The following is a 13,719-nucleotide window of genomic DNA, read 5'->3' on the forward strand; positions in this document are numbered from 1 at the left end:
CAGCGTGATGAGTCTCCGTGAGTTCAGAGGAGAGCCAAGTGAGCTTGGCTTCCTCGAGTTCTTCTTCCAGAGCGCACGGGCGCTGAAGGCCGCAACCATCGTGATGGCCAATCCAAACTTCTTAGAAGACGAGGCGCTTTACAAAGTGAGGAAGAGTTCCGTAAACATGGCAAGTAAGTCCTGCGAAATGTCTGTCCGCGGGAGTAACGATCCCGCCGGAGGTGAGGTCTGGAACTTCAAAACCGGAGCTGATTTTTCTTTCCAGGACCCCTTTTCGGTAGCTGGGGTTCTCAGCCGAGCCTAGTTTCTGCGGACAAGTGGGTGTTTTTTAATTATATATGTACAAACTATATGAAGTATGGTACAAACTATGGCCTGGTGGGCGTTGGAGATTATTAGCTTCTTCCTGACTGTGATCCCTAAGACATTTCACTATGGCAACGTATTTCATCCCTTGGTGCCTGCTAATTTTGCATTCCACTATGGTAAGATCTTTGGTGCCCTTGGTCAGTTGTGACTTATAACTCCAAACATTACTTCAGGCCTTCTCCACTTAGTATATTCTTATGTGAAGGAGCTTTTGCCCTTTTGCATGTAATTGCGAAATAGAAAGAATTTCTATGCTTGCCTGCTTATCTCTTACCACGAGTATTTAACCAAAAACTACCACAATTCATGAAAACGTGTCCAGAAACTATCACTTTATAAATTTATGCCGAAAATTACCAATTTTTGACCAATCTTTGACTAAAAACTACCATGTCGCAAAAGTGCCCGATTTGCCTCTTCTAAACGCCTTTCTGACAGGATGGATCCACAAGTCAGGGATGACGTGGCGGCAAAGTCAACTCTGTTTATTTTGACCGTTAAGTTAACCGTTATGACAGGTGGGACCCACACGTCATCATCAACCTTCTTCTTCCTCCCCTCTTCTCTCTCTTTGACATCTCAACAAACACCTCTTGTGCATGGGACGAAAGCAGAGGAGTTCCGGCAGCCTGCTCGCTTTACACCACGTCGGACCCCAGCACGAGCGTCGGGTGAACCAGCTCCGGGCCGGCTCTGCCTCGCACTGCACGGCGGCAGTGGCGGCAGCCTTCGCGGCGAGCCGAGCCGCTGGAGCGAGCTCCATCGGTGACCCCAGCCAGGCCCGCACGACGCCTTTCCTCCACTGATTTCTTCTCCCTCCCCTGCTCTAATCTCTCTCCCTTCTTCGTTTCTTCTCTGCTAGGAGACGAACGGAGACCCGACGCCAGAACCTCCCTCGATCCGGCCTCCTCCTGCTCGCCCCCGGAGCACCTTGCCTCAGTTAACCAAGCAGAGGAGCCCCGCCGGCCTGCTCTTCCTTTCTGCCTTCCAACCCATCTGCTTCTTTCTCGCTCGCGTGGCCCCTTCTCCTCACCTCTCTCATCCTCTGCTGCTACAGGAAAACGCCATGGATGGCCCGAAGCTTCGACCGCACAGCTCCAGCGAACCCGCCCGCGATGACCTCGACCCCCAGGCCGCCTGGATCCGCGCGTTTGCCACCCTCGGCTACCTCGAGGAGCTTAGGCGCCCTGCTGCCATGTTCTGCTACTGCCGATGCAAGTCCCACGGCCCACGCCTCCGCAGCCCTGCTTCTCGCGTGCGTGCAAGCGAACGCACAGCCGCGCGCGTTGACCCTCGCTGTGTCCAGCGTGCGACCGGCGGGCGCGGCGAGCGGCGACGCGGCGCGCGGCGGAACGGGCGAGCAGCAGCAGGTACAAACGGCGTTGACTAACGATGCCAGCCCTTACATGTGGGCAATGCCTGTCATAAGGGCGTTTAAAATGGACGAACGGGTCGATTTACATACTTGGTAGTTTTTAGTTAAAGATTAGAGAAAAAGTGGTAGTTTTCGGCATAAATTTATAAAATGGTAGTTTTTGGGCACGTTTTCATGAATTGTGGTAGTTTTTTTGTTAAATACTCCTCTTACCACACTAGTAGAACTGCATTGCCCCTGTCATGAGGTGAGATGACATAAACTGTGATCAAGTTAATAGAGAAAATCATTTATACATACAATACCTGATATATGTAGTTGCCAGCATCTTTTGGTCTACATGATGACTTCTCGGCTGTTGCTTCTACAAACTTCTGTGTTTCAACAAGGTTGCTCCGGTAAGACAAAGACCTTTATACCTTTGCTTATGGCTCACTATCAGTGGGTGCAGAAGGAAGACGATTATGATTTCTTCAAGGACTTGGCTATAATTTCAGTATATGGTCTTCGGCCTTTTCAAAAGAATGTAGTTTAGGGTGAATTTAATGGTATTGGTTTCATATTTTAGATGTTGAAAGATTTTATACAAACTTGGTCATAATTTAGAAAGTTTGGATTTGAAGAAAAATATATTACACATTATATTATATAAGACGGGGGAAGTACATAGAACATGAGAAGCTTTTTTTTTTCTTAAAAAAATCTGAAACTACCACCTAAGTTTTCTTTCGACAAAGAATGAATTTTATTGGCTCAAAATAAAGCAAAAAAAAAAAGAATACAAACACAAGGAGACAGACGGCCTCTGCATGACTCGTTATAATCCTGTCACTTCAAGTCTGATAAATTAGTACGGGGAAGCTCAACCATCTTGCTGTTGGGAAAAGTAAAGATTACTATAGCATTTATACTAGCGTTCCAGTACGAAGACTCTTGGTGTAGACCCTTGAGATTCCACGCAGACCATTAAACCGTGCCACTTCAACAGGCCTTGGTGGATATTTAAGGGCTGCATAAGCATCCTCTAAAGTTAAACTGCGCATCAGTTTAGTTTCAGAAGTTGTAGCACATTGCATACGCCATGTCGAGCAATGGCGGACCAACGGTCGCCGTGAAGCTGTTCATTGACAAGGAGAAGAAGAGGGTGCTGTTCGCCGAATCCGACAAGGACTTCGTGGACATCCTCTTCAGCTTCCTCACGCTGCCTCTCGGCACCATCGTCCGTCTCTTCAACAAGCAGTCTCAGATCGGGTGCCTGGACGAGCTGTACAGGAGCGTGGAGAGTCTCGGCGAAGATCACTTCCAAACCAAGGAGTGCAAGGCCATGCTCCTTCGTCCCGTCAATGCCGCGGCACTTCACTGCGACCGGCTTAGAGTCAAAGTTGACGACGCCGATCTGACGGCAATATATGTCTGCTTTTATTATGGGAGCTGCAGCGAAAGGTACTTCAGCACAGTACGGGGTATTCGATGCAGGTGTGGTACTAGTACCATTAGTGACACTAGGAGGTGGCCACAAAGCTCTCTCGTTGCTGCTGGAGAAACTGCGGATGGGATTTTTTCCAAAGGTGGATCGAAGTTCATCATCACGGATGATCTTCATGTTGCTCCTTCCTCTACGAGTCTCATGTTCTCCCTGATGGACAAGCTTGGGCTGCATGAACAATTGAATATCAAGGAGGAGGTGCTACATCTCAATTCCAATAAGGTCTGTCTTTCTAGCTTCGTTTTTATTAGATTTTATAATTTGAATTTCACCAATTTGTTTAGAATCTTGATGTATCTGTAGTTCTGTACCAAAGTTTTAAATGACCAACTATAGGATTCATGCACAATTGTTCGAAAAAGTTCTAAAATAAAGATATAGCCCTGCTACAGCTGACAGTCCGCTATTTAAAACATTGATCTATACTTCTGTAGTGCAAATTGGGATCCCCCCCTATCATTTACAGTTACATTGTATTCCTTCCAGATGATTGGCTTGCTTAGGAGAGCACTGCTGTCTAAGCACCCTTTGACTGGCCTATATTTCAATGCTGCTATAACGCCCAATGGGGTGAGTTCTTCCCAGCTTCCTCACAATCTGTTCGCACCACAAGCAATTGAGGCTGAGCCCAAGTTCAAACCAATAACGATAAAGCTTGTTCAGAAGAAGGATAATTCCTCGGTGTTGTACGCGGAAGTTAAACAAGACTTGGTTGATCTTTTGTTTGGCCTCCTTTGCATTCCTGTTGGGTCTATAATGAAGACTTATAGTCGACTGTCACCAAATGGATGTCTTGATAATCTCTACAAAAGTGTATATGGAGCAGGATGTGTAAAACAAGACTGCAGAAGCTTACTCCTATCCCCAAAGCTGGCCCCTTTCTTTGGGTGCAGCAGTGATGTGCTCCAAGTAGAAGAATTACCTCGGAGATGCCATAACTTTCCAAGGTATCTTTACGAGATGAATCCGAAATCCCCCAAAAGAGGAGATGAAGCTTCTTATAGGGCTTATGTCAATGGAGGGTCCATCAACTTCATCGTGACTGATGATCTGCGTATCGTCGATTTCTCCCTGGCCAAGAGTCTCCAAGCCATACATGCAGCCAAGATTCCCAAGGGCGAGCTTGTGGAGAAAGAGATAACACTTGACAAAACCCAGGTAAGTCAACAAGGCAAGAGAAGTAGTACATCGTTTTCTCCCCTTTTCCAGTTTTGTATGTTCTTAACAGCTGTTTTTTCTGGCAACAGGTTTTGAAGCTACTAAGAGCTTCACTGGATACTCGCAATGCCCTAAGCAGTGTGCTCTTGCCTCCAATTCCAAAGAAGAGTGTCACCACCAGCGCCGCGACGACGTCAACTCCAGCCGCCATGGCATCAGTACCTCCCCAGCCGAGAAGGAGCCTGCGGCTCCGAAAGCCCATTCAGCCATCAGAGTGACCCACCTACCCATATCATGCGAAAACGAAAGATGCCAAGAAGAAGACATTTCTGCGAACTAAGGATTGTCCTGTGCAAACTTGCAATCGCGTCTCAGTTGCTTGAATGAAGCCACTGTCCTGCAGTTTACCCAGTTGCTTGAAAAAATTCTGTTTCTTTTTTTCCGTTTTCCCTAATTACTAGTATCATGTTTCGAGTGATTGGAAACACTCACCTCTGTTAAATTGGCATTCAAATGTTGAACGATGTCGAGGGCAAATCCTGTTCTGTGTTTTTTTTTCTTGAGAAAATCTCATGAAGTTTTTATTTAACTCATCACAATGTTTACATGGATGAAAGTAAGATCTCCCGGGTTGCCCAACCAAACATTGACGGCCAACACCGATATTCGAGCTCCTATACTCATGACTAAAAAAGCAACTAGTAAAAAGACTAGAACGATCTATAATTTCTTGAATAATCACACCATGACTTGCCGCACTTCTCTGCTTGATGTCGTTGATGACAGCTTTGCAATATGAAGCAATATAGATTCTCCGCTCATAGAGATCATCGGCCAAAGCCTGTGCTTCTCGAACTACAAGGGCATCTAGTGTGGTTGGGTCAAAGATTCCCACAAAAGTGATCGTTGAAGCTCCCATGTAATTTCCATGAAAATCCCTGCACACAGCGGCCACAGCTCCCACCGAAGCATTCCAAGAGCGTCATCAACATTAATTTTCTTCATATTCTCCGGTGGAGCAACCCATCCGCTCTGCCTAGCAGGATGCTTGGCCCTCTCACTACTTATGGCTTCTTCATCGCCTGTAAGTCATCTATGAATGAGTTGATGAAAGCATTAGTAGCAAACGGCGTCTGGTATATGTCCTTGTGAAGAACTTTTCTCCTTGAGCTCCAGATCATCCACAGGGATACAACCTTGGAGGCAGACTATATGGCAGCAAGGGTCTCATCCACCAAGGCGAGCAGCCGTAAAGGGGTCGACGTTCTCCATCTTCGACTCTTGGAGGCAGACTATATGGCACCATAGTGCGGCAGTCCGGGCAGTTCAGATCTATCATTTGGAAACAGATGATACATCTTTGGGTGTGGCAAAACCAAAGCAGATTGGAACTCACAAAACCCAGCCTCGCACCTCAGTACAGCAGCAAACAGGCGTAGTACCACACGTAGACAGGGGTTGCAACAGCAAACAGGGCGTAGCATCAGGTTTTCCTAACATTGGACATAGACACACACATGATCACACATGTAACTCCTAGCTAGCACTTGGGGCTGCAGGCCCGGCAATTTGCCTGGCACTCCTTAACCGTGTGCCAGCACGGAACGCCCGGCTGCACGACGCAGCAGAAGCAGTCCGGTTTCCACTTCCAGAACTCACCTTTGGTCTTGCAATCCCTCATGACGCAGAACTTGAGGGAAAGACTGCAGTCTCCAGCAGCTGCGAGCCATCCGAACGCGACGAGCAGACCGATGGCCGCGCACGCGAGGCTGCTCCGCTTCATCTTTGGTTTTCCACCGGCAAACTGCAGGGAAGTCATAGTTGAGTAGGATTAGTCTGCTGAAGCAAAGTGCAAAGCAAGTGATTGAAAGCATAATGCATCTGCAAAGCATATTGTTGATTGGAAGTACGGAGTGCGCAACATAGCAACACTTTGGAGGTGTTTGGTACAACACAAGGTAACGGGACTGGTAATGGAATCAGGTAGCGGTGGGATCGTGGTGTAACAGGAGCATTTGCTTTTAGTAATCAGATTACATCACAGAATCAAACTGGCACTGGCTTTCCACATACATCAGTGAACAGAATTTCAAAACCATCTATTTCACATAGAATTTTAAAAAGCATTTTACATGAATAAACACAAATACATCACTACAAGTTCTTAACCAGGGTTTAAACACACTTCAAAATAAAATAAAATGTCAGATTTCCTTTTTAGAACTACAAAATGTCAAAATTGAAGGACACTTCGGAGTTATAAATGAGTATATTAAACCATAGATACAAATTCATAATTAGCACCATTTTCCAAGTCAAGACCCTCGCAAACCAGCTTCATCATCAACCATGGAATGTTCCTTCAATCTTGCTAAAAGATTGAAGTTAATGTGGTCACAAAAGATTGAAGTTTGAAAATTGAAATTTTCTTGCTAAAAGAAATTAATGTCTATTCAAGTGTGGTTAGCACTAGATATATGAGTAGCATTTTTACTCTTTATTGATTATTGTCGTATTCGCAAGACACAAATGTAATATCAAACCATACAGCTTATAGACCTTTCATCAGAGAGGAAAATCACTACAAGCTAGGTAAAAGAAAATAAGTAATAGCAAAAGCATGGCCAACAACATTCGAGAAGAGCTGACCACTAGGTGGGAGCCTGGGAGGAGAGTGCCGAGCGGGACAAAACCGACGAAGTGCGCCGCTGCCGGGAGAAGGAATATTAAAGAGCTTGATACTTCAGATCCTGCACACGAAAGCAACAACAAAAAATAGAAATTGCTATCAATTATAAGCCAACGACATTGTACAGAAACAAAATACTAGTTTTCCTACGAGAAAAGCCGACAACAACACTTCAGATCTTGACATTGCTACTGTGAGAGTACAAACATAATAGGCAAGCTAGATACCACCATAAAAAAAACAGATCAAAGGGACAAAACCACTATACAACAAAAGAGAAAATACATACCCAAGCTTCTTGGATAAGAAATTTTGTCAATAAACAGAAACGAAAACGATGGCAGGAAACTATGGCTGAACGAAAACGATGTTATGTGTGCTCATTCTGGTTATGTCAAAAAGCTTCCTTTATATTCTTGTAAACTGAGATCGAGTTTGCAAACCCTACACATGAAAAGGTCCAGTTACTTGCAAAGATAACTTAGACGGGCAAGGTTGGAGGTGGAAGCTGACTTTTCGTCTTATTCACAAGGCTTGCTGAGTGCTAACTGACATCCTAAATTTGCAGCAACTCTATGGGAGACTCAAATGAAATTGTAGCCACACTCGTATGCCTATTTAAATTTTTGATGGTACATATGGGAGAGGAAAATGAATGCTAATGTGATTTATGCCAAATGCCATATTTCTAGGCAAATGTAGGAGGAGATTATAGGTAGTATTGCGGGAGGCAAAGCAGCGGTTTCTGAACATTCTGGCAGCTCTGTTTCTGAAAATCACTCTGCAACACTCAGCCTGGCATGGCACCTAAAGGAAATGCGAGTTGGAGATCACAAGCTGCAGGCATTTCACCTCAGCGGACTAATTTTCCTGTCCTGCTATTTTTGTTGGGGTTCAGATCCGCTGATCTGCAAAGTAAGCAAGGGCTACGGCCATGGATGTGTTGAGATCAACACGATTTTATCCATACCTGTATGTTCTTCGGGCTGGACGGTGAAGACGAGCTGGAGCGCCGCGCACTGCTGAAGGCCGCGCCGGGAGGAGCTCGACTCGACTGGGTTCCGGCCGGCCGCCTTGCGCCGTCGATCGAAATTGGTGAGGCACCGGGAGAAAGGGGATTCGGCCTCGGGGGGAGAATGTGAGCTGTCAAGTTGGGGAGAGAGAGCGCAGTGCAGGGAGCCCGGAGCTGAGGCTCCGCTTTCTCACTGCCACTGGAATAGGAATAGGGCAGCAAGATTTATGACGGAGAGGGAGCGGTGAGGAGTAAAGAGGCAAAGTCAGGTTGATGGCTTCACCTGCCGGACTAAATTGCTCAGGGGCGTTTTGGCTGGATGAACAGTCAATTCAAAATAAAAATGTAAGAAAAATCCAGATTCTTTTTGTTGATCTTGGTGTTGCATGTTTGACAAATTTCATGCTAAATGGAGCACCTGTGTTTCGTCGGTGACATTTGGTGTCACAAGCATGTCTGACAAATTTCATGCAAAACAAATTTGGGATGACATTTGGTGTTTTTTTTTTGCACAGGCCAAAATGCTTAACACTTTTGCCTCAAAATTTACAGGTAGCATTTGGATGTGACTAAGAACACATAAAAATTTTGTCTTGTTTTTTTTTTACATTTAAAAATTTATTTTTGGGTCCGAGAGCAGAATTGAGTTTCTGCAAAACCACCATATTTATAGATAGGATAACATGATGATGTTATCGGTTTTCTCAAAAATCACAAATCACCGACATTTATGTGGCAAGTGAGTGACAGATGCCACGTCCTTCGACTCCTGATGTGTTGCAAAGTGAGATCTTTTGTTACCTTTTAGATGTGGAATTGTTTTTTTGACAAATATGAACCATAAAAAGTAGGTGTCATCTGCAAGGTAGTAAGAGCATCTCCAGCCGTTCAGCCCCTTAGGACGCCGAAAAAGCGACGTCTGGGGCCGAACCGGCGTTTGCTTTCGGCGTGGGGCCGATTGCGTTCCCAGTCGTCGCCCCCAAAATCGCGCAAACTCGGCGATCTGATGCGAATCTGGCACAAACTCGGCGATTTTTCATTAAAATTTGTACAAAAACAGAGAAACATACAAACAATGCCTAGCCCTATTACGCCGCGGCCGCCGCCCGCCTTCTACATGCCAAGGAGCCTGTAGAACCGGGTGTAGTCGCCGCCGTCGTCGTCGTCGTCGCCGCCGCCACCCTGCGCCCCGCAGAGCCGCCGTCATCCCTACTGCCCCCCTGACCAGGGTCGCCGACGCGCGGGGGGTTGGACGGCCCAGGCTCGTCCTCGTCGTCGCTGTCGAGGATGACGACACCGCCCTCCTCGCGTCCGCGGTGCCACGCCTTGATCTCCGCGTGCGCCCGGCGCTAGCGAGCCACATGCTCGCGGACATAGTCTGCCTTCGCCCACTTGAGGGCGGTCTCGTCTGCGGCGGCCATCTCCGCGTGCTCTAGCTTCATGAGAAGCAGCCCCGGCTCGGTCTTCAGCCGGACTAGGCGGAGGGAAGGCGGGGAGGGGCGCCCGCCCTTGTTGATATCAAGGGCGCCGTTGCAGGTGCGGCGCTCAAGCGACGTCTCTCGCGGCTCCGACTTGATGGGGCGGAGCGCCGGCGAGCCAGAGCCCGACGATGAGGAGGTCCCCGCCTCCATTCGCCGCAGCGTCTAGGAGCTGCCACGACGACGAGAGAATGACGGGCGCGGCGGGTACTCGAGCCCGACGATGTGGTCAAGGACGGCCTCGAGGGTGCGGTCGGGCACGCCCCACCACTCGCGCCACCCATCGGCATTGAGGCGGCCGCGGGGGATGATGCCGTTGGCAGAGGCGATCTGGTTTTCGCGGCGGCGCTCGAAGTACATCGTCCCCAGCGTGTGGTTGTCAGCGGCGTACCTCGGCTCGTACCGCTGCGCCTCCGTCAGCGACGAGCGGATGCGTGCGATCTCGGCCCGCCGTTCAGCCCCGGTGGTCACCTGTGGTACCGGGACGCCGCTGGCGCTCAACTTCCACGAGCCCGACACCCGCATGTCTGGGGGTGTCGGATAGTCGGCCTCGTAGAGGAGGCGTGCCTCGTCCTCGTGGAGATGGCGTCGGCCGAAGCCATTCGCCGCCGCGGAGTCGTCGGGATACCGCTCAGCCATGCTCATCGGTGTGGGAAGAGGGGGGAGAGGCGAGAGCAGGCGAGTTGTGGCGACTGTGGTGTTCACCGGCGGGGTGGTCGGCTTTTTATAGCCGAGGCGGGGTGGTGAGAATCTGCATGTCGGGCGGCGCGTGGCAGGAGCGGGCGGGACGCGCGTTGCGGCGCCTTCACTGCACCGCCCGTGAGGCATCAATGGAGGCTGACCGGCGTGGCAGCCTTGGCATTGATTCCCGCGGGAACCGAGGCGATGAGGACGACGTAGCGGCGTGTCGCTGACTCGGCGGGCCCATTCCCATTCACGCCAAAATCGCTTTCCCTGGTGCCCCCAAGCGCCCCCAGCGCGCTGAGTTCGGCCTGGGTACGCCGGCACCAGTTTCAGCCCAAACCGGCAAAAAACGGGCTCCTGGGGGCGCGACTGGGCCGTTTTTTGGGCGCCGGCGGCAAAAAATGGCCTTGGGGGCCTGTTGGGGGCGCGGCTGGAGATGCTCTAACCCATTGTGTACTCACGACCATTGATCATATAGTTGCAAGTCTCCGGCAACAGGCCTAACAAACAGTGGTGATCTCGACAACACATTCAAATCATTGTGAGAGCCAGACAATCCAAAGAATGAATACCAAATCCATAGATCCTCCGATGCAACAGCCTCACGAATGATAGTTGGACTATGGCAGTGGCCTTTGTATTGACCTTTTCCGCCTTGCAGTTGATCCTAGCATCCCAGGCCATCTCTTTTTACGTTCGATGCCAACAACCTCCCGGTGTCTTCCTTGTTGGGTGCCTTCAAGTACTCCGGCCCTAAGATATCAATGACGACTCTTGTGTATCTTCGAATGGCCTCCAAGTTTGTATCTTCTCCAATGCGAAGATGATCATCAATGGCATCGGCCAAACACCCATAGGCAGAACTCGAACAGCCGCAATACACTTCATAAAAGAGCTCGCGCTTATCTCTCCACATGCGTTCCTCCTGAGTTTGAACCAATCATCATTCTTCTCCATGGGTTTTGCAATGGTGAGAAACAGACTTTTTGATGAGGAACACTAGATGAGAAGAAAGAAAACACATGCCAGATCTGTCTGGCTACTTCTAGATGCTTCCACTCTAGTGTAGTATTTCTTTCCTTTTCTTTTCCATCCTACCTACTGTTTTCTAGAGTCTTCTAGTTGTGAGTAGCTATGAGTAGAATGGTGAAACTTCCATAATGTTTTCTAGAGTATTCCAGCTATAAGTAGAAGTATGTGAAGGCTTCCCAAAGCCCTATAAATAGAGGTCCTCACTGTTGGAAATATGCCCTAGAGGCAATAATAAATTAGTTATTATTATATTTCCTTGTTCATGATAATCGTTTATTATCCATGCTAGAATTGTATTGATAGGAAACTCAGATACATGTGTGGATACATAGACAACACCATGTCCCTAGTAAACCTCTAGTTGACTAGCTCGTTGATCGATAGATGGTTACGGTTTCCTGACCATGGACATTGGATGTCGTTGATAACGGGATCACATCATTAGGAGAATGATGTGATGGACAAAGACCCAATCCTAAGCCTAGCACAAGATCATGTAGTTCGTATGCTAAAGCTTTTCTAATGTCAAGTATCATTTCCTTAGACCATGAGATTGTGCAACTCCCGGATACCGTAGGAATACTTTGGGTGTGCCAAACGTCACAACGTAACTGGGTGACTATAAAGGTGCACTACGAGTATCTCCGAAAGTGTCTGTTGGGTTGGCACGAATCGAGACTGGGATTTGTCACTCCGTGTAAACGGAGAGGTATCTCTGGGCCCACTCGGTAGGACATCATCATAATGTGCACAATGTGATCAAGAAGTTGATCACGGGATGATGTGTTACGAAACGAGTAAAGAGACTTGCCGGTAACGAGATTGAACAAGGTATCGGGATACCGACGATCGAATCTCGGGCAAGTATCGTACCGCTAGACAAAGGGAATTGTATACGGGATTGATTAAGTCCTTGACATCGTGGTTCATCCGATGAGATCATCGTGGAACATGTGGGAGCCAACATGGGTATCCAGATCCCGCTGTTGGTTATTGGCCGGAGAGTCGTCTCGGTCATGTCTGCGTGTCTCCCGAACCCGTAGGGTCTACACACTTAAGGTTCGGCGACGCTAGGGTTATAGAGATATTAGTATGCGGTAACCCGAAAGTTGTTCGGAGTCCCATATGAGATCCCGGACGTCACGAGGAGTTCCGGAATGGTCCGGAGGTAAAGATTTATATATAGGAAGTGCTATTTCGGCTATCGGGACAAGTTTCGGGGTCACCGGTATTGTACCGGGACCACCGGAAGGGTCCCGGGGGTCCACCGGGTGGGGCCACCTGCCTCGGGGGCCACATGGGCTGTAGGGGGTGCGCCTTGGCCTGTATGGGCCAAGGGCACCAGCCCCAAGAGGCCCATGCGCCAAGAGATGAGGGAAAGGAAGAGTCCTAAAGGGGGAAGGCACCTCCTAGGTGCCTTGGGGAGGTGGGACTCCTCCCTGGCCGCACCCTTCCTTGGAGGAAGGGCCAAGGCTGCGCCCCCTCTCCCTTGGCCCTATATATAGTGGGGGGAAGGGAGGGCAACCATACCTAAGCCCTGGCGCCTCCCTCTCCCTCCCATGACACATCTCCCTCCTCCTGCAGCGCTTGGCGAAGCCCTGTTGGAATCCCGCTACTTCCACCACCACGCCGTCGGGCTGCTGGATCTCCATCAACCTCTCCTCCCCCCTTGCTGGATCAAGAAGGAGGAGACGTCGCTGCTCCGTACGTGTGTTGAACGCGGAGGTGCCGTCTGTTCGGCGCTAGGATCATCGGTGATATGGATCACGACGAGTACGACTCCATCAACCCCGTTCTCTTGAACGCTTCCGCGCGCGATCTACAAGGGTATGTAGATTCACTCCTCCCTCATTGCTAGATGACTCCATAGATTGATCTTGGTGACACGTAGGAAAATTTTGAATTATTGCTACGTTCTCCAACAGTGGCATCATGAGCTAGGTCTATGCATAGTTTCTATGCACGAGTAGAACACAAAGTAGTTGTGGGCGTTGATTTTGTTCAATATGCTTACCATTACTAGTCCAATCTTGATTCGGTGGCATTGTGGGATGAAGCGGCCCGGACCGACCTTACACGTACTCTTACGTGAGACTGGTTCCACCGACTGACATGCACTAGTTGCATAAGGTGGCTAGCGGGTGTCTGTCTCTCCCACTTTAGTCGGATCGGATTCGATGAAAAGGGTCCTTATGAAGGGTAAATAGCAATTGGCATATCACGTTGTGGTTTTTGCGTAGGTAAGAAACGTTCTTGCTAGAAACCCATAGCAGCCACGTAAAACATGCAAACAATAATTAGAGGACGTCTAACTTGTTTTTGTAGGGTATGCTATGTGATGTGATATGGCCAAAGGATGTGATGAATGATATATGTGATGTATGAGATGATCATGTTCTTGTAATAGGAATCACGACTTGCATGTCGATGAGTATG

At 48.6% G+C, this 13,719-nt stretch overlaps 2 protein-coding genes across 2 annotated transcripts; one reads left to right on the forward strand and one right to left on the reverse strand.

The window, feature by feature from the left end:
* Window positions 1-720: 720 nt before the first annotated feature.
* LOC125528510 lies at window positions 721-5,598 on the forward strand. Its single transcript, XM_048692969.1, has 3 exons — window positions 721-3,452; window positions 3,717-4,388; window positions 4,478-5,598. The coding sequence occupies exons 1-3, from the start codon at window positions 2,826-2,828 to the stop codon at window positions 4,664-4,666; spliced, it is 1,488 nt and encodes a 495-aa protein (XP_048548926.1). The 5' UTR covers window positions 721-2,825; the 3' UTR covers window positions 4,667-5,598.
* A 149-nt stretch (window positions 5,599-5,747) lies between these two features.
* LOC125528521 lies at window positions 5,748-8,279 on the reverse strand (the record flags this gene model as incomplete). Its single annotated transcript, XM_048692979.1, has 3 exons — window positions 5,748-6,192; window positions 7,038-7,138; window positions 8,048-8,279. Coding segments are annotated over 3 exons (597 nt in total), but the record flags the coding sequence as incomplete, so codon positions are not given.
* Between the last annotated feature and the right edge of the window lie 5,440 nt (window positions 8,280-13,719).

Source organism: Triticum urartu, chromosome 1 (genome assembly GCF_003073215.2).
Source record: "Triticum urartu cultivar G1812 chromosome 1, Tu2.1, whole genome shotgun sequence".
Lineage (NCBI taxonomy): Eukaryota > Viridiplantae > Streptophyta > Magnoliopsida > Poales > Poaceae > Triticum > Triticum urartu.